This window comes from Macrobrachium nipponense, chromosome 2 (genome assembly GCF_015104395.2).
Source record: "Macrobrachium nipponense isolate FS-2020 chromosome 2, ASM1510439v2, whole genome shotgun sequence".
Taxonomy (NCBI): domain Eukaryota; kingdom Metazoa; phylum Arthropoda; class Malacostraca; order Decapoda; family Palaemonidae; genus Macrobrachium; species Macrobrachium nipponense.
Window position 1 is genome coordinate 53,692,387 of NC_087201.1, and position 22,537 is coordinate 53,714,923.

Below are 22,537 nucleotides of genomic sequence, written 5' to 3' on the forward strand. Positions count from 1 at the left end.
CTTCGGAACGGATTAATTTTGTAACTTTGAGAATCTTTATGTCAATACAGGTTTACAATCACCTCATCCAGAATTAAAAAGAATGGATTTTTTTTAGTTGAGGATGGATAGTTGTATTGAGAATAATAATAATAATTTTAATGGTGGTAGTTTTACTGTATCTAATCATATTGCATTCTGGTTCTGTTTAGTCTTAAAATACCCTCTTAATTTGGGACCACCATGACTTGCTGAGGGGGCTCTCGAACCTCAGGATTTCTTCCTAGGTTCGAACCCAAGAGTCCTATATAACATTATATATTTTCGTGTTGATATTTGCGGACTTTTGCATTTTTGGAAAAATTTTCCAAATCAAATAAATAAGAAAACATATCATGGCTTCACTTGGAGTTAAATCTGAAGCTAAATAGTGAGAACTATGGTAGATCCATCATCTACCCAACAGTGTTCTGACCTGTTTTTCAGCTGGAACTATTCTGTGGAACTGGACCACGGATTCCGAGGGTTCCTGGTTCTGGAATAGAACTCTTGGCATTCTGTCCGGTCTGCCCAAAATGTGATTAGGATGGGGATAATTGTATTTTCATAATGCGCCTAGTAAGCAGGTTCCGCTTACACTTGGGCCATACTAATCATGTTATGCCAGCCCCTTTAGTGGTAGGGTAGGGATGCGGACATTTGGGAGTCATTTCTCTCTTGTGCCATTGCAGAAGATTTAACTTTGTGAAGAGCCATTTATATCTTTTCAAAGGGCCATTGATATCTTTTCAAGATTATTTTTTTTCTTTTAAATTCCCTCAAATATTTTTATGATTAGTGAACTTGATGATTTGAGTACCCCTGGGCCCAATGATGGAAAAACTCCGGCACAGTTGATGACTACTGGCACGTCACTCCCGAATCTCCTTGATACAGCCTCAAGCAATGAAAATGCTATGAAGGAACACCCTGTTCCAAGTAAAAATAACAAATCCAGAATGCCAATTAGGGTGCATAGAAATTCAAAAAGAAAGAAACAAAAATAAATTGGTAAACTCTTAATATCATAACTATGGAACCGTATACGTATAATAACCAATAATTCTGAATTAGAGACAAGTAATCCTCCCATCAATACAGAAAAATTTAACAATCTTAATAGAAAAGCAACATACTACATAAAACAAGGACCAAAATGAAACAAAAATTACAGACTCAATCCCACATTGGTACATTTTGATGACCTCTTTGGACCAGATAACCCTTAAACGCCTAAGGGGTATAATAAAAATCGTCTCCCGTATGCCTATGCCTAGGGGGTCTCGGAGTGAGCGCCGAAGCGGAAAAAATATTTTTTTCAAAAAATCACAGCACGCTTAGTTTTCAAGATTAAGAGTTCATTTTTGGGTCCTTTTTTTGTCATTGCCTGAAGTTTAGTATGCAACCATCAGAAATGAAAAAAAATATCATTATCATATATAAATAATGTGATATATGATAGCACGAAAACAAAATGTCATATATAATTGTATTCAAATCGCACTGTGAGCAAAACAGTTAAAGCTAACGAGTTAATTTTGTTTTTGTTGTATTGTACACTAAATTGCAATCATTTTGCTATATAACACATTGTAAAACGATCAAAGCAACACAGAGAAAATATTATCACAAAATGATGCATGAATTCGTAACACGCGGATGTAATAAAATGATTTTTTCAAAAATTCACCATAAATCTAAATATTTTTCTAGAGACTTCCAATTTGTTTCAAAATGAAGATAAATGATTGAATATTACTATACTGTAAGAGTTTTAGCTTACAATTGCAGTTTTCAACCGTTTCAGATGAGTTAAAGTTGACCGAATGTCAAATTTTTTTTATATATTTTTTATATGGAAATATTTCAAAAATGAGAAAAGCTACCACCTTCAATTATTTTTTTGTTGTATTCTACATAAAATTGCGCACATTTTCATATATAAAACTCTATGAAACGCCTAATATGAAATGGAGCAAATATTCCGAGAATGCGACGTACGCATTTCGGAGATTTGCGGAGGAGAATCTGGAAAGTTTTTTTTTTAAAATTCACCATAAATCTAAATATTGTGCTTGAGACTTCAAATTTGTTTCAAAATTAAGATAAATGACTGAATATTACCAGACTGTAAGAGTTTTAGCTTGCAATTGCGTTTTTTGACCATTTCGGTAGAGTCAAAGTTGACCGAACGTGGTTTTTTCTATTTATCGTGATTTATATGCAAATATTTCGAAAATGAGAAAGCTACAAACCTTCAATTATTTATTGTTGTATTCTACATGAAATTGTGCACATTTTCATATATAAAACTTTATGTAACGGCTAATTTAAAATGGTGCAAACATTACGACAATTGCACGTGTGATTTTTTTGGAAGAGTTACCGCGCGGACGTAAGGAATATGTTTTTTTTTCATAAATTCACCATAAATCGAAATATTGTGCTAGAGACTTCCAATTTGTTGCAAAATGAAGGTAAATGATTGAATGTTACTAAAATATAAGAGTTTTAGCTTACAATTGCGTTTTTTTACCATTTCGGTAGAGTCAAAGTTGACCGAAGGTTGAAATTTTGGCACTTATAGTTATTTATATGAAAATTTTTCAAAACTGACAAAAGCTACAATCATGAGTATTTTTTTGTTGTATTCTACATGAAAATGCGCACATTTCATATATAATACTCCATGTAACGGCTAATTTAAAATGGTGCAAAAATTATGTCAAAGTGACGAAATAATTTTTGAGATGTGTCACTGATACTTTTCAGTGCGATAAGAAAGAAATTCGCGCTTGCGTGCCTGCGTAACGATTGTAAACAAAACAACACCTTGATCCGTGAACTCCCAGCATCCCCCAAGGCGCGTGATTAAAAAGTTTTTGGCTGGTAGGCCTATTAAGTATTTTTCCACATTTTTTAAAAAACTTTTTTATGTCGACGTAAATTACGTCCGGTCGGCACCCAAAAGAGAATTTATCTCGACGTAAAATATGTCCAATAGGCGTTTAAGGGATAACTGGTTGATACTAGAAAACAAATTACTCAACATATATCCAACACAGGACATGGAATGTAGACACATCAAAGGCAATGAATGGCTTAGTCCAAGTAACCAACAAAAAGCAGTCTATTGCCTTTCTAAGTATAACAGAAATAAATAATATAAAAGCAACAATTACAAGCCACGAAACATTGAATTATGTACAGGGTACAGTCATCCTACCCAACAACAAACAAAAACTTCCTTCAAAACAACAACTACTAGACTCCTTAAAATTGAGATATAACAATATTCATGATCTAAAAATATACTCAATTCCAAGTAGGAAAGACAAGAATAAAAATAGTATCAATATTGCCAAACCAAAATTTACAGGCCAACACCTCCCATTTAAAATAAAAATTCTGGGGTAAAATAGAGTAGTTCGTCCTTTCATTCAAAAACCACTACAATGTACACATTGCTCAAGGTATTGACACACACAAAAAATACTGTAATAAGACAATATGTGCTGTCTGTGTGTGCATCAGATAACCATACCACTAATTAGAACTGTAACCACCCAAAATGTATTAATTGTGGGCTAGCCCATCACGCAAAATCTAAAAAAATGCTCCTTTTGCCAATACAACACAGAACTTCAGTTGTTAACCCTTTAACGCCGATTGGACGTATTAAATGTCGATATAAATTGTCTGTTGGGTGCCGACTGGACGTATGGTACGTCGATATAAAAAGTTTTTTTTTTTAAATTCGCAGAAAAATAGTTATAGGCCTACTAGGCGAAAACTTTTGAATCACTCGCCTTGGGGGATGATGGGAGCTCACGGATCAAGGCGTTGTTATGTATACAATCGTTACCCAGGCGCACAAGTGCGAATTTCTTTCTTCTCGCACTAAAAAGTATGAGCGACACATCTCTGAAATTATTTTGTCCCTTTGACATAATTTTTACACCATTTTATATTAGCCGTTACATGGAGTATTATATGTGAAAAAGTGCGCAATTTCATGTAGAATACAACTAAAAACAACTCATGGTTGTAGCTTTTATCAGTTTTGAAATATTTTCATATAAATAACGATAAGTGCCAAAATTTCAACCTTTGGTCAACTTTGACTCTACCGAAATGGTAAAAAAATGCAATTGTAAGCTAAAACTCTTACATTCTAGTAACATTCTAGTAATATTCGATCATTTACCTTCATTTTGCAACAAATTGGAAGTCTCTAGCACAATATTTCGATTTATGGTGAATTTATGAAAAAACTTTTTCCTAACGTCCGCATGGTAACTTCAGAAAAAATCATAAATTTTTTCGTCCAATTGTCGTAATGTTTGCACAATTTTAAAATTAGCCGTTACATAAAGTTTTATATATGGAAATGTGTGCAATTTCATGTAGAATACAACTAAAAACAACCCATGGTTGTAGCTTTTATCAGTTTTGAAATATTTTCATATAAATAACGATAAGTGCCAAAATATCAACCTTTGGTCAACTTTGACTCTACCGAAATGGTAAAAAAATGCAAATGTAAGCTCTTACATTCTAGTAATATTCAAACATTTACCTTCATTTTGCAACAAATTGGAAGGCTCTAGCACAATATTTCGATTTATTGTTAATTTATAAAAAAAAAAAAAATTTCCTTACGTCCTTGCGGTACTCTTCCGAAAAAAATCAGAAATTTTTTCGTCCGATTGTCGTAATGTTTGCACCATTTTAAATTAGCCGTTACATAAAGTTTTATATATGAAAATGTGTGCAAGTTCATTTAGAATACAACAAAAAACAACCCATGGTTGTAGCTTTTATCAGTTTTGAAATATTTTTATATAAATAACGATAAGTGCCAAAAGTTTAACCTTCGGTCAACTTTGACTCTACCGAAATGGTCGAAAAACGCAATTGTAAGGTAAAACTATTACATTCTAGTAATATTCAATCATTTACCTTTATTTTGCAACAAATTGGAAGTGTCTAGCACAATATTTTGATTTATGGTGAATTTATGAAATAAACTTCTTCTTTACGTCCGTGCGGTAACTCTTCCGAAAAAGTCATAAATTTTTTCGTCCGATTGTCGCAATGTTTGCACCATTTTAAATTAGCCATTACAGAAAGTTTTATATATGAAAATGTGTGCAATTTCATGTAGAATACAACAAAAAACAACTTATGGTTGTAGCTTTTATCAGTTTTGAAATATTTTCATATAAATAATGATAAATAGAAAAAATTTGTCCTTCGGTCAACTTTAACTCGACCGGAATGGTCGAAAACTGCAATTGTAAGTTACAACACTTACAGTCTAGTAATATTCAATCAATTACCTTCATTTTGCAACAAACGGGAAGTCTCTAGTACAATATTTCGATTTATGGTGAAATTTTGTAAACAGCTTTTTTTTACGTCCACGCGTTACAAATTCATGCATCATTTTGTGATAATATTTTCTCTGTGTTGCCTTGATTGTTTTACAATGTGTTATATACCAAAATGATCGAAATTTAGTGTACAATACAACAAAAAGAATTAACTCGTTAGCTTTAACCATTTTGCTCACAGCGCGATTTGTATACAATTATATATAGAAAAAAAATGTTCGTGCTGTCATATATCCCAATATTTATATATGATAATGATATTTTTTTTCATTTCTGATGGTTGCATGCTAAACTTCAGGCAATGATAAAAAAAGGGACCAAAAATGAACTCTTAATCTTGAAAACTAAGCGTGCTGTGATTTTTTGAAAAAAACATTTTTTCCGCTTCGGCGCTCACTCGCGAACGCCGCCGGCATACGGGAGACGATTTTTAAAATACCGCTTTGGCGTTTAAGGGTTAATAAATAGGACAGGAATGTTAGCCAAGGAAGCCAGACTTGAGCTGAAATTAAGAGGAGTTAATAATCCATCCAAAAGCCCCACTTTTTCAAATGTAACTATAAATCAAGAGATAATCAGCAAAATAACAAAAAGATAATATAAACATAGAAACTAATTCTCATGCCAATAATACTAAAACCCAAAATAAACGTAATATTGTATCCACCAATACCACTACTAACATTACAGATTCAGATATCCATGAAAAATAATTTCCAATGGAAGAGGAATCAAGTGATAACTGAACTGACAAGAAATGAATACTGGAATGAACCCCACCTAAGGGAAAAAATCAAATATTGATAATCACAATCAATTTAAAGAAACTCCAGCAACAGCAGAAGAACATTTTTTAAAAAGACATTGTATTAACCTCATCACAAGTGGAAATACACAATTATGCTCAGACCCAATCATACAACCAACATGTGGACAGTAAAGAATCAATTACCATAATCACTCATTACAATTACCAAAGGACAATACTACCGATAGCATTCCCTTAAATAATACTAATGAAAATCATACCATTAAACCAAACCAAAATGCAGCTATCACACCCCAACCATCCACAAGACCCAGATATTCCATTAACCCTCTCATGCCGACTGGACGTATTTTACGTCGACATTTTTTGTCTCCCGTGTGCCGACTGGACGTATTTTACGTCGACTTACAAAAGCTTTTTTTAAAATTCGCGGAAAAATACTTATAGGCCTACCAGCCTAAAACTTTTGAATCACGCGCCTTGGGGGATGCTGGGATTCACGGATTAAGGTGTTGTTTTGTTTACAATCGTTACGCAGGCGCGCAAGCGCGAATTTCTTTCTTGCCACACTAAAAAGTATAAATAACGATAATTGCCAAAATTTCAACCTTCGGTCAACTTTGACTCTACCGAAATGGTCGAAAAATGCAATTGTAAGCTAAAACTCTTATATTTTAGTAATATTCAATCATTTACCTTAATTTTGCAACTAATTGGAAGTCTCTAGCACAATATTTCGATTTATGGTGAATTTATGAAAAAAATAACATTTTCTTTACGTCCGCGCGGTAACTCTTCCGAAAAAATCATACGTGCGATTGTGGTAATGTTTGCACCATTTTAAATTAGCCGTTACATAAAGTTTTATATATGAAAACGTGCGCAATTTCATTTAGAATACAACAAAAAATAATTGAAGGTTGTAGCTTTTCTCATTTTTGAAATATTTACATATAAATCACGAAGCGATAAAATAGAAAAAAAACCACGTTCGGTCAACTTTGACTCTACTGAAATGGTCAAAAAACGCAATTGTAAGCTAAAACTCTTACAGTCTAGTAATATTCAGTCATTTATCTTCATCTTGAAACAAATTCGAAGTCTCTAGCAAATATTTAGATTTATGGTGAATTTAAAAAAAAAATCTCTTCCTTCCTCTCGCACGGATTCTCCGCCACAAATCTCCGAAATGCGTACGTCCCATTCTCGGAATATTTGCTCCATTTCATATTAGGCATTTCATAGATTTTTTTATATGAGAATGTGCGCAATTTCATGTAGAATAAAACGAAAAATATTTAAAGGTTGTAGCTTTTCTTATTTCCGAAATAATTGCATATAAAAAATATATATATATAAAAAATTCGACATTTGGTCAACTTTAACTCGTCAGATATGGTCGAAAACTGCAATTGTAAGCTAATACTCTTACAGTATAGTAATATTCAATCATTTGTCTTCATTTTGAAAAGAAATTTGGAACTCTAGGGACAATATTTAGATTTATGGTGAATTTTTAAAAAAAATATTTGTTTACGTCCGCTCGTTACGAATTCATGCATTATTTTGTGATAATATTTTCTCTGTGTTGCTTTTATCGTTTTACAATGTGTTATATACCAAAATGATCGCAATTTAGTGTACATTACAACGAAAAAAAAGTAACTTGTTACCTTTAACCGTTTTGCGCACAGCGCGATTTGAATACAATTATATATGAAATTTCGTTTTTGCACTATCATATATCACATTATTTATATATGAAAATTATAATTTTTTTCATTTCTGATGGTTGCATACTAAACTTCAGCCAATGACAAAAAAAGGAGCCAAAAATGAACTCTTAATCTTGAAAACTAAGTGCGCTGTGATTTAAAAAAAAACAAAATTTTTTCCGCTTCCGCGCTCACTCTGAAACACCTCCGGCACACGGGAGACAATTTTTTTTTTACCGCTTCGGCGTAAGAGGGTTAATAACAATAATGCAAATAATTCCTCAAACCAGCATTCCTTATCACTACAGAAAAGGACCAATAGAATTAGAAAATCTAATACTTCTGAACCAATAACTAACAACACCAAATATTATAAGTACCTGCTTCACAGGTATTTATAACCAACTAAGCTCCAAGACAGAGGACACAATACAAAATTGTATAGACAATTTTATTAAATTAGGGAAATGTATACGTTGCCTAAAAGGGAAACCATTGTTTTGTTTACATTTCATCGCCATTCACAAACAACGGCTAATAATACAATAATGAATGATAATTATTGTTCATATGACTTGAGTTGTTCTAAACAGTTACAAACAGCTTTGCGTGCTGCCGCACTTGATGTTCGCTGCGATTTTGTTATAAAAGTATAGGGGAACGTGAAAATAGAAAGTGTCATAAAATCATTTAAAAAATGCCATTGATAGTACCGAAAATTATTTGTATGATAGGGACGCCGAAGCCGACTCACCAGAACCAGACTGGGATCCTTATGATGGTGGTATATGCGATGAATCTTGTGATATGTATGAGAAAACTTTTAATTGAAAATGAATATTGTTATCCTAAATGTTATTAATACTGTAATTACACTATCATTGAAATTTCTGAAAGGTTACTGAAAGATACGTTGCTGTGAGCGCAACCAACTCTATGTTTACAATTTCTCAGCTGAAATTGTGTAGATAAAAGTTGGTTTCATTGACAGAATTATTCCTCAAATAGGCTATTTGTTAGGAAGATATGCCAATAATATGAAAGGTAAAAATGGTTTTATTACCTTTATTATCAGTTTATTTCATAATGTGAATCTTCATATATGTTGGTGGTTATTGCCCCAAGGCTAGCCTACAGAAACACATCTTAGAATATTATTCAAGGTTTAATTTTTAGAATTGCAGTATAAAACAACTCCCAATATTTAGGGGTGAATTTTAGGATTTAAAGGTTGTCTTACACAAGGAAATAAATGGTATTTCAGTCTAAAAAATTTTGTGCAGTTTATTATCAACAGTTTGAATCGTCCAGTAAATAAAATACTTAAAAAGCACTGAAGTTATCTGTAAGTTACTGCATTGTTTCAAGATGTAGTACAGTTATAGGTTAAGCTGTATCAAACTTGATATTATTACACCAAATCAAATGTTATACATATTATTACACCAAATCAAATGTTATACAGTAAAGTCTGTTGTACATTACAATTGAAATGAAGCTGTATTTAAAAATTTAACATTGTTCACACTTTTAACAGCAATGAGACTCTAGTGTACTGTATCATTCAAAAATAGATGTGAGACAGGAAGCCCATGCCCCTAATATTGAGCTAATTTCTTGATAGTGTAGATACTATGTTATATCTTTTCTTTTCTTGATAGTATAGATACTGTGTTATATCTTTTCTATTTGTAATCCATTCATGTAATATTGGGTAAACAATTTTCTTTTTTGTTTGTTTGTATGGTGTTTTTACATTGCTCAGTTTTCTTGTACAGCAAATTAAGTTCACATTCCATCAATTACAGTATGCTCCACAGTGTTTAAAGCGGGTGTAATGCTGAATTCTGTCATGTGGAATAGAATGGAATATAGAATTTAGGTCAGAGGCCAAGCACTTGGACCTATGAGGTCATTCACCGCTGAAAGGGAAATTATGTAATAGTAAAAAGTTTTAAAAGATGTAACAGGAGGAAAACCTAGTTGCACTATGAAATCATTTTTAGTAAAGGGTAGAAACAAAGAGGGAAGAAAGACAATAGGAATGGAGGTCCAGTTAAAGGAATGAAAGGGGTTGCAGGTAGGGGCAAAGGGATGCTACAAAGAACCATAAGTAATGCTTACTGTGCAGAGTGAGGTGCACTGACAGCATACCCCTTAAGGAGTGGTGAGGGTGCTGATGAAGTGGCCAAAGCAGCAATTACAGTAGTATGACCAGTTGAACTATAAGCATCTTTATAAATGATTATTTAACATATGTAAAACCCATCATTAATAAATTGCAGTCGATAGAATAATGAACTTGATTACAAATTAAAGCAGATCAAACCCATTGTTCAATTATACATTTTTCAAACCAGGACGAAGGCTACACTGAAGTTATTTTATCTCGTCATTAAATTGATCACACATGTTGCACCCACAAATGCTTAATGAATAGCAGAGAATGCAAGTTGTTGCTAATAGTTGTACTAGTGTAAATGTCTGTGCTTAAATCAACAGCAACCATCAAGTTGAGGTAAATAAATCGGTTCATGAAATTATGTTAGAATCTATATCTTTTTTAATTTATTTAAATACGGTATATAAAATGGAAATTCTATTATTCAAGACAAATCCAATGCTAGCCAATTGAGTCTAGTACTTTGGCTTGATGGTTTGGTTAAACCACTTAATATATTGGAATATGTTTTATCCATATATCATAGTGCAATACCATTGCCCATAAGTGTATCTGTGTGAAGCATTTTTTCGACCACATCCATGATACCTGGAAGGTGCTAACCAAACTGGTTTCCTGGACTAATATGCATGTTCTGTGGTTGGTTAGACTTTTGGTACTACATATTGCCAAACTTAGTTTTCTATGCGATATTCAGGTATATTTTGAAATTGTCAGTTTATACATACCCAATTGTTAATGTACAGTTGTGAAATTTTTTATGTTCATATGTTGTTTCTAAATTGTAAAAATAGTTTTTCAATATATTACTGAATATAATTCTATACTTTCATTTTGCAGAATTTTTTCCCATCCGAATGTCTTGCCTGTAGTAGGATGTTGCAATTCTCCACCAAATTTGGTAGTGATTACTCAGTACCTACCCTATGGCTCCCTCTATACACTCTTGCACCAAGAAACATCAGTTGTTGTGGACACAGCTCAGGCACTAAAGTTTGCTCTTGATATTGCCAGAGGAATGGCTTTTATTCACTCACTGGAGAAGCTGGTACCCAATTTGTATCTATCTTCGAAACATGTAATGGTAAGATACCGTAAGCCAATAGATTTTCTTTGTGTATGTATTTAAATTTTAAATATGTATTTCATTATCTGTATTTTATGCCATATAATTAGTATTACATATCACACTTATATTTAAATTACAGACCATAATTTTACTTTCAAGGGTCTTTATTTTGTTGCTAGTTAGAAATGTGGTTGGTATGAAAATTGACATTAGTTACTGATGAAGTTTGCATGATAATTTTTATGAGGTACTGAAATTGATAAACCTCAAATTTAGTTTGGCAGTTTTAAGGAGAGGAGAAAGAAAAAAAATTTTGAAACTGAAGTGAGCAGATAATCCTTTACCTTGAAGGTAAATGTAGAAAGTTATTGAAGTTGCTTCCTCCCTTTCCCAACATTTCTGTATAGCTATTACATATGGAAATGCAATAGGTAATAGTTTTGGAAGGCAAAGTTCAAAGTAGTATCTTTAGAAAAGTCAGAGAAAGGAAAATGTTTTTTAACAACTTGAATGATGGTATTCATTATTTTTACAGGATGTTTGTAGTGAGCTTGATTTTAAATTTACCTGTTTGTAAATTCTTTGATCTGGTTTCCATGTGCGTATACATAGTACAAATGTTTTTAATTATGGGACTTACCCAGTAATTACAAAGCTAAGAGTTTCACTCATCCGGCAGTTAAATTCTGAAATTCGTTGGTCGCACTAATTTTCCGTTTGTTTTTGTTAGGTAACAATGACCCCACCCACTTTTAGGGAAAGAGAGGAACCAATTGGTAAAGAGCTCGGTTTGCTTCTGCTGGCTGATAGCTACAGACTTTTCCTTTTGTTTATCAGCATTTGGTAAAGTATTATTTGCGTTGTGTTGGCCGACTCAGCGTTATCTCTTTAGATTTAGGTTTTTGTTACTTAATGAACTAGATAGTTTTTTACTTGGATTACCGACTTGTCTTTCTATTCACAATATGTTGGACTCTAGTGCTGCTAACATTAGGTATTGTGCGAATGGTTGTAAGACTAGATTGACCAAAGAGTCTTATGATTCACATACCTTGTGCTCATGTATTTGACAATTATTTTCTGTAGATCCCAACCCCATCACATGCCTATAAGAAAGGCTCGAAAAACGCTTCTCATTGTTAGTTCAATGATGGAACAGCTTGGTTCATAAGTGAAAGTCCTGATGGACAAGGCAAAAAGTAACAGTGGAGGAGGTGGCTGTTCGTCCCATCAACTCTCCTAGGCAAAGGTTACTGGCATACTCCCCAGTACATGGGAGATCAGACTGGTATCCCAAGGGAGGTTAGTGGGATCTGCTCATGAGCAGTCACCCCCTCAGTTCAACCCGTTGTAGTTTTCCAGGTTGCAACAGAGAACCTTGGGAAAGGTCTCTCTTTGGAAGTGTATAAGTTGTCCAGTTCCGAAGACTCCTCTCCTTGTCGTCGTCGTCATGGCGCTCAAGCAGTAAGTCTCGGCTTCTTAAGAGGGCCTCAACGGATGTAGCGGTGCCTTCTGTGGTTCCTGTAAGGAAGTCTAGAATACCGCCCCAATCTTGCAGCCATTGGGATAGTCCCATGCAATTTTCTTTTGATTGGCTCTCAGAAGGGGATGGTCCCCAGCGCCTGCAACTCCTGAGGCGCCCGTGCTGTTGGAAGCAGTCAAGTGCCCATTGGTGAACCCTCTACTAGCAACAAGCACCAGGTAGTGCCCACTTGTATGGAGTCACAGCAAGGTGCAGTTGCGCCCGAGCATCCATTGGCTCCTCCTTCGGTAGCTCCCGCTGTTTCAACTGAAGTGGACCCTATTCAGCTGAAACTGGATAGCATTTGACTTTACTAATTTATTAATGCTTCCTTGACGCCTCAAGCGCCTACTACTTCTCAAGCACCCGCTTCAACTCGGACACCAGTAGTGGCTAGGACACTTCAAGCACCCTTAGGTCCGGAGCTTCTTCCGGTGCCTGTCGTAGCTCCGACTCCCCAAGCTCCTCTGGTTGCAGATATGACTAAAGCTCCTGGGGATCTTTTCTCACGTTTTGTCTGCCTCTTCAGCATTAACTGTAACTCAAGTAATTTATGGTGCCATATGGTGCCGATAACCAGTATCGGCGCCATTATGGTGCCTCTGTTAGGTATGTTATGACGCCAATAACCGGAACTCGGCTCATCATGGGACCATAAATCGCCAATTTTATGGTGATAGACAAGCCCCATAGAAGCGGATTGCCGATAACCGAGAACTGCCGATAACCGAGCAGTGCCTTAAAGCCATATATGGTTGTCAAAACTAATTTAAACCTCAAAGAGCTTAAGTTAACATAGATTTCTAATAGAATCTATTACAAATATATAGAAACTATGAGGAACTACAGAGGTGTCCCTCATTAATAATTTAATACTGACTAGCTTTGTCATTTTTAAGCTGTCTCAGTGATTCAAATGGTTCAGTGGGACTAAGAAAAGGGGAAATTATATAATTCTGGCAAAACTCCAGCAGCAGATATGTGATTCCGTTCGCAATTTTCCTTTATATCATCGTAATACGAACTTTACGTTATTTATCTTATATCGGCGTGAAACTAACAGTAAAATGTGTTCTTTCAAGTACAGTAATTTTGATTAAAATTATTTTATCTCAGTTTTATCTACAGTTGTGTTTGATGGCATACGTTTACTGGAGTTTTATCCTTGTTGCTGATGCATGATAATGGTCATTAGCAGCTTGGACAGTTTTCTCAGCTTTAGTTATAACTAGGTTTAAATTTAACAGTATATTTCCAGATTGATCTTGGATCTATGGCGAATAAAGTTATTACATTAAGATATCTCAGTTCTATTCTACATAACGTCATTTATAACAACTGCGGTAATAGTGTACTATGGTATGATGATTGAAATAAAAGCCAAACGGATGTTATCCAATTCAGTTGTACTTAGAAAAACAAAAAGTTGTTTCTTTTTTGGTTCTTCATGGCTATACACGTTTACGCAAGGAGTGTAATGTTAAAACCAATCTTTCATCATTCTCTTTTGCTGTTTGTGAACTTGTGTAACTAGAAGATGGGATAAATTTAGGCCATTGTAATTTGGTCTCTCATAAAATCGGATTATTGTAAGACAAATTATCTTAACTTGAACACTACAGCTACCAGTACACTGTATAAAACCTTATTATATCTTTACATATTCTCGACACCCAAAGGATTAAAGCCTGGCTTTTTTCACTTTACAGTATTTATAATACTATGATGTACTGTACAGTACTACTGTACAGTAAATTCTATAGTACTATACTGCATAAATATAATTTTACTTATTGCGCCATTGTGGGATTACGGCGCCGTTTGACTGGTCTAGGGCGCTGTTAACGGTTCCAGAATTTCGAAAGAAAGTGTGCGGCGGCTGTAGACTTTAAAATTGCTTAGCATCGAAAATCACTTGGCGTCGGCGGCCAGGAACGGAACCCCTGCCGCTAACCGAGGGCTGCCTGTGCACTGTTTTTAATACACCCAAAAAGCATTAAAAGTAAGTTTTTTTTTTTTTTAGGATTTTTGACGATATTCCAGCTTACAACGATTTTCGGCTTACAATGCGTCTCAAGAATGGAACCCCTGTCGTAAGCCGGGGACTGCCTGTATGGTAGTGAAATAACTGCCCTACATACTCCCAATTAGGTCATAATACGATGGTTAACTGAGCGCCATAGGCTAGGCTAGGCATGTAGTATGTACTGTAAGGAGTAGGCATAATTATTGTTGCCAATAATAAAACATTGAAAATAAAGTCTAATTCTTACAGGAAATTAATAAATTATTAAAAATAAGCCAAATTATGTCTGTTATCATAAACTTCAGAAAAATTCCCTAAGTTAAGTCGCTAGCTAGTGGCCATAAACAGACATATAAACAAGCATCATACAGAGTCTACTGGAATACTGTATACAAAATAACTTTAAAATATCTTTCAGTACGTGTTATGATATAAAATTTTTTCTCATAAAATATCCTTGTAAAATAGGGGTACTTTTCATAGGCACTTTGTATTTTATAATGTGACATCATTATGGGCTGAGTAATACCTATTGGAAGTAGATCCTCATAAATGTATTCCTTTAAAATTGGAAAGAATCCCGATATTAAGGATAACTGGGGAACTATCGATATCGCAAAACCCTTAACGTAATTTGATTTTAAAATACTACCAAGAAAATATTGCCCCTTAGTAAACAACAAGGCTTGAAGTACAGCACGACTGGGAACTATGAATTATGACCATCTTAATCTTAACTTTCATAAGTCAAGCACGTCTGGAAATTATGAATAATGAGCTGACTGCAAAATGTTTTGGCAGGCAAAAGCACTGTGTGCAACTGACAAAAAAACAAGTAGCACTTTTTTTAATATACTACGTTTATAAATAAAGTAGCTGCAATTCTTAAATCCAGCTTTCTTTCGTAAATTAAGTTCCATTCAGCATCTAAAGGCAGTGGTCATGTCAGTAAAATGAAATTAGCTTAAAGAATGTAAACAAAACCAGAATGCAAATGGAATATCACTCTGTTCATATTAGATACAGTAAAAGGGGTTTTATTAAAGTGATCATTATTCTCAATACACAAATATTATCGATTTTTGCTAATGGATATGTGTCAGTGTAACAACCTAACCCAGGCAACAGTGTCTCTCTCTTATTCCCAGTTTTTTTAAATTACGGATAAAGCAATTGTAAACCTGTAGTACAGACATAAGCAACCAAATCGAGAAATGGCTGATTGCCAACTTCCTTTGCCGTCATTATATAAAGAAAGAAAGAAAAAAAAAAAGGCGCAGGCGATATTGATGTTCAAAACTAGAGTACAGCAGTCCCCGGTTATCGGTGATTCATTTTATGGCGCCAGAACAGGCCGAGTTCTGGTTATCAGCGCCATAATGGTTCTTATGGCATGCCATAAGGGTTCTTATGGTGCACCATAAGGCTGCTTATGGCACACCATAATGCTGCTTATGGCACACCAAAAGGCTGCTTATGGTGCACCATAAGGTGCTTATGGCGCACCATAAGGTGCTTATGGCGCTGATAATCAGTTAGCAGCCCCATAAATCACTGAGTTTCGGTTAATGGCGGTTTTCGCTTATCAGCATACCCCTGGGAACTTAATCAGATGAGGTCTTAAGAATGTAAACAATATCAAATGCATACAGTGACAATTTTTATACTATTCTGTAAAATACATTTCACTTTTTTAAATTATAATTTTCTCCAGAAAATATTTATGTTTACACTCCTAGACCTTTTCGGTTTTTAGAATTACGGATAGAGTTCCTACTCCTTTAACAAAGTGAGAACTCCCTCATCCTAATGTCTAATTATGGTAATTATCCATGGTAATTGGTGTAATTAGTTGTTTTGTTTACAGTATCAAAAGTTGTATCACTAGTGATTCACTTAAATAACCTACGGTTTTTATCATTATTAGGTTACAAATGTTTTTGTTTACAGTGTCGATAGTTGTGACTGTAGCCAACTATTAATACAACTATCGATGCTTCAAGGGTTAGCCTATCATTAAAAATCTTGCAGGATTTTAAGGTTGTCACAGAATGCCTCCTACAGTATAATTTTCAATAATCTTAAGTTCAATTGTGGTTCTTACTGTTTTCCTAACCAAATGAGCATGGGAATAATGCCTATTAGCGGAGACTGACTGAACCACTTTTGTCTACAAAAAACATATGATTCCTTGGGTCGGTTTCTGGATTTTTGTTTGAGCTCAGATGCAACATTTACTCAAAATTTTCCATTGAAATCCGATTATTTCAAGTTCTAATATGATTGAGGTCCAGGTCTATACTGTATTTTTAGTCTAATACAACTCCAATCGGCTGGACATTGAACAAAAATTTACAGTAAGTAATAATTTGAGAAACTAATATACACAAACTTTGTTAGTAACCTACAAAATAATTAGAATAGCATTTTTAATAAGATTAAAGGAAATATTATCAAATTATGAACCTCATCACAATTGTGATGGGCTAGACTCGCCCAAAACCATTCATTGTGCAACTGCCAAAGTGTAAGTAAAGAATTGGGGAAAATTTACATATAGATTTTATGAATTTGTTTGACAATTTTGAGAAAATTTGTCATCACTATATGGTTTGCCACGAGAGCAATACTCAAAAAGTGCATTTCACTTTTACAAGTAAGAAAGTTAGGAGATTATAGTGAAAATTTTTGTATTGTTAGCATATTTATTAACCTAAGGTTGCATATTAAAAAGAAAAGAAAAAAAAAAAAGTCATGCATTCATCAAACCGAGCAAGTTAGGAAATGATAAAAATTTGTATGATTCAGTACCTAACTTATTATTTTTTAACCTAAAACTGCACAATTTTTATGAAAAGAAGCTTTTCAAGTTTTCAGCAAAAAAAAAACAAAAATCTGAACTCTATATATATTTTTATTCATTCTTCGGCAAAAGTGTCATATTTTATTCTTTTCCAGTTGACCAGAGGAAAGATTAAGGGACAGTTAGTCTCTCTGTCTCTTCCTCACTCACACATGGCAATGCAATGAGAAATGTTATTAAAAATAATAGTAAATGGTAACAACATATTCATCACTCATTCCTGTTTGCAAACATAGGATGATTAATGTCAAATGGAAGGATTGCAAAATTCCCTATTCTAGAAGAGGATTATGGGGGAGAAAAATATGTTACTTGCCTTTACTGAGATGTCCCCCCCCCCCCCCCTCAGTATCTGTGGTTTGACAAGCTGTCATGACTACTGTTGTGTATATAGTACTTGAATATGCTATGCTCAATTAGTATTGTCTATCACATGTCCAGGTCAGTGTACATAATCAATTATATTTAAGGAATGAATCCCCCCCCTTTCTCTCTCTCTTTCTCTGACGTCATTCATTGCCTTACAATGAGTTTGAACGAAGAAGGTAATATTCCATAATAATTTATTATGAAAGCTGTAGTGTGTTTGAGAGAGAGAGAGAGAGAGAGAGAGAGAGAGAGAGAGAGAGAGAGAGAGAGAGAGAGAGAGAGAGACTGTATATGAATTTAGTATTGTCATATCATGAATCAAAGCATTTTGCTTGCTAAAGGTCTGTGCAGTTATTTACGTGTGTGTTACAAGTAATATGTTTTTATGAGACTTATTTTATGCTGTCTCTTATAGGTATTATTGAATTAAAGTGCATTTGCATAGGTTAGGTAAGTATTTTAGCTTAGCCTGGCATAGGCCGAGTATATTGGTACAATCTTTCATCAGTTATATTTTGTTGTTGTTGAAGATTCTTTGTCATGTACTTACTATTTCTAAATTTATAGATTGACGACGACCTTACTGCTCGAGTTAGCATGGCAGATGCAAAATTCTCTTTCCAAGAGAAAGGAAAGCTCTACTCACCACAGTGGTTTTCACCAGAAGGTATGTAGGAAATTGAATCAATCCATTTTAAAGATACCCATAATTTCCACTTTGATCTTTTATTATTGAAATCGGGTATTTATTTAACTGAATATTGCATCTCATTTTGGTATTGGTAAGTATTATCTATTGCTCCAGTAAACCAAACAAGGTGCTTTATAGCCTGTACTGTAGTGTTTTAAGGCATTGGAAGTTGTTCCAAGATGTATTTAAACAGTGCAGTGCTAAAACAAACGGTAAATTTTGTTACCTAACAAATGGTAACATTTGCGATAACAGTGATACATAATTCATGGCATAATCAAAATAAAGATGCAGAATCTTTTCCATTCTTGTGAAAGAATGCCAGGTTGGACTAATATAGAGGAATATTAGCGCAGCTACTGTCACAGAAAGTTCAAAGTTAATGGGGCAAAAATTTGAGGCTTTTGTAATGCAATAAATGTTATCAAACAATTGATATCAAATGTTGAATTTTTTTTTATCTTTTACAAACCTATTACCTAGTGCTCATTTCCTGAATCATGAAATTTCCCATGATTCAGGAAATGAGTGTCATGATTATTAGTTTTCAAGAGGTTAGTATACCTGTGCCATTTGGGTTGATAACTCCAATCCCGGCCCATTCTTTGTATCGTATGGGCAGGAAGGAATGAAGGAAAAATTGCGTAAGTCATGGGTTTGTGTGGAAAAGTTGCCATGTTAAATAATGCCTTACAGTGAAAGAGACTAGGCAGTCATTAAAATTAAAATGTGCCTGGTAGCCACTTGTCATTGAAAATCAGTGTTTAAGACCATCATGGCCTGTCTGTAAAGAGTTAAGGACTTCTCCAGTCTTCATGGCTGGATAAAGTTAGAAATGATACATATAGGAAATACAGGGAGAATAGTATGTGATAGGGTTAGCTGGGCTCCTGTGGGTATTAGAAGATCCACACTTACTTCAGCAAGAACTATGGGAAGGGGTTCTGAAGATAAATGGACCATTGTGGAAGATGAACAGTAAAATGTTCACATTGGAGGTCATCATGATGATAGTATGTAATATAAAATATCCAAACTATGAGTGTACATTATTATTGTTAGTTTGCAGGGCTACAACTGAAGAGTTTTAGTAGCTTGATACTGATACCCCTTTAAGTATCAATCCCTTTAATATCAATACCATCTCCTTGTCATGTGTCTCTTTTCAAACTGCTGTTGATACTTTAACTGTTCATATGCAAAACAAACCTTTGGTCTTAACAATAAAATAAATCTTCTGGTGCCAGCTAGAATCTGGTTAAAAGCAAAGATTGTAAATGCAAGGAATCTGTGGCATCTGGCATCTGACGAGTAGTTGAGGTGGAAGCAAGTCGAGAGACTGGTGTTTGAATCCAGTGACGCCTGTCTTTCTTCAACCACCTTGGAGAATGGACTTTCGCTTTGCTCTCCTCCCCCCAAGCTGGTTTTTTATACTTACGCCTGTACTGTTGTTTCTTTTTTACCAGCCTAAGAAGTCCCATGAGCGTCAACGTATTTATAGTCTTCCAGGATTCCCACATTCATGCTTCCTCTGAGACTGATGCAGGTTGCAGTAGATGTGCTTCAGGCCTTTTCCCTCTGCTTCACCATCAGCTGTGTTATGTTTAATGTTGATCTGTCTCTCTCAGGGGTATTGCCCCCTTCAGGAAGGGAGAGGCCAGCTACATTTTGTTCTTTAGCATTTGTAGTATTGAAAGATATATTGAAACAAATATTTGTGTTAAGACATTTCGATGTTTTGTTCCTTCTTCAATGATATCTTGCGACACATTTTCTGGGAACGTGGTAATTTGCGAGTCTTTTAGAATTTGTGGGATTTGGGGCTTTTGAAACGTTTTGGGTTCGTATTACAGACAAGGTTTATATGTGAGGATTCGTCTTTCTAAAATAGGAGTATTCCTCCACTTCCTCAACACGACTTTTGATGGCGGAAGATCTTCAATTGCGTAGGTCCTGTCAGCTTACTCAGGATTGGTTAGGATTTGCAGTCTCGTCTCTTTCCCATTATTTTGAAGGGGAGCCGGGTGCAAGTTGTACGGCTCACTCCTTTCCCTTTTTTCCTCTCAAATTAGAAGATATCTATCCTGCTTTTTGGCTGAAGTCTGGCAGCTGCGGCACGCCCCTCTGCTTTGCTTCCCATTCCCAGAGTTGCCACTTCACTGAGTTTTGGTATGCTTGTTTGTACTGTGAAGAAAGTTTGGAACCCAGTCAGTCCTGTTGGCAGTGTGTTCCTTTTGAACCTTGGAGCTTGTTCTTCGTGCTGCCCTGTGAGGCTATGTCGTCATGCAGGGATACCAGTCTTACAGATGACTTTTCTGATGTGGCTTCATCTGCTTCTGCGGTTTCCCATCTCCCTCAGGTGTTTCTTGATCTGATGATGTTCCACTTGGAACTCCTTTTTGTCATATGAATAAAATTGTAGTATGATTTTGTTTGAATAGGTTTAATCTGCTTTTATACGCAATATTTTCTATTTCTGTAAGAGTATTCTGCTGTGTGATGTCACAGATGGGCTTGTGATGTCATGGCTACTCCTTATGACAACATAGTTTCAATCAATGCTGGATTTCAAGAGAAGTATGACCCATCTTTCACTATCTTCGGCAGTGGATTTTCTGGTAAATTCTTCGCCTTGCTTCTCATGCATGTGCACTAGTGAGGCCCTCTGGTTGCTGTAGGAGACAAAGGAAGACCTTTTTGTCATTGCCTTCTTCTTCAAGATCCTAGTTACAGCTCCTGGTACATGATTTTCTCGGATTCGGGGGAGTTTGAGAGGTAACCAGATTCTCTGATATTAGTTCAGGGATTTTCCCAAACCAGTATCTATTCTCTTGTTTCTTTGGACACTAGTATAAAGCGGGCAACCAACCTTCGTCCTGTTTGTGGATTGTTAGCTTGTCTTTAGTTTGTCAATTTTGTGGAAATCCAAGACTCTTAAAGATGCTTCTACACCAAGAAGTGTTATAGATTAACAGCTTCTTCTCCTTTGTCTCCCTCATCCTCTCCTCTTCCTTGCACTTGAGTCAGATGTTAGAGGATTCTGGACTTTGTTGCTTCGCCTCTGGGAGTGGGAGAGTTCTTTCGCCACTTTCCCTACAAGGACGTGTCTCCTCTGCACATACGTGAATGTGTGCTAGTAAGTGATGATCGTCTCGCTGCTCAGAGTCCTTTTGTTAGTTCCTTCCTCAGCCTCTTCGAGTTTGGCGCAAGGATGACAAGGCTTCCATTAAGAAGTTGATGGTGGTCCTCTCTCAGGTTGCTGTTCCAGGGCCTCCTAGACATTCTTCTCTTCTAGAACTACAGCTTCTTTGCCTCTTCTTCATCCCCACAGACATGGTTCTAATGATGGTCATGGACGTTAGGCTGTTGTTGATCTTGTCTCTCATCATAGCAGTGCTTCTTCATCCCTGTGTGATGGAAGAGACTTGCCTTTTTCCTGTGACCAAGAAGTCTCGTTCTCCCGGGAGGTCCTACTTTCGTTGTTTGCCTTCCAGTCAAGGTCTTGACTTTTCTTGACAGTTTAATCTTCTTCTCCCAGACATTCACACGTGCATCATTCAACATCGCATGACCATGTACATGATTCGTCGCAAAACCTTGTACATATGGGTTTCATTGCTTGACTGTGTACACTCGGCAAGGAAAGTTAAGATAGTTTTTTAAAATCTTCGGACATATATTGTTCAATAATGCCACACCTGGCAACTCTAGAAAGGGGGTGGAGCTTCAAAATCATAGCGTTTGTTGCTTTCTAGATTTCCATTAACTTTATATCATAAAGATTCTTTAGAGGTACTATAATCATTTATACTTGAATGTAGAAACAGGCTCTGTATTATTTGTTAATGTTGGTTTGGTAACGTCAGTTCAGGGCAGAATAACGATCGTCCTTTCTTAAAACCTACTGTGAAACCTTA

General features: G+C 35.2%; 1 protein-coding gene across 3 annotated transcripts in view; it reads left to right on the forward strand.

The window, feature by feature from the left end:
* Nucleotides 1-22,537, forward strand: part of LOC135220587 (integrin-linked protein kinase homolog pat-4-like) — a 126,428-nt gene that overhangs the window by 84,909 nt on the left and 18,982 nt on the right. For all 3 annotated transcript variants that reach the window (XM_064257841.1, XM_064257843.1, XM_064257842.1), the window contains exons 7-8: nucleotides 10,921-11,164; nucleotides 18,497-18,596. In XM_064257841.1, coding sequence (XP_064113911.1) covers nucleotides 10,921-11,164; nucleotides 18,497-18,596 — 344 coding nt within the window. The remainder of the gene's footprint in view (nucleotides 1-10,920; nucleotides 11,165-18,496; nucleotides 18,597-22,537) is intronic.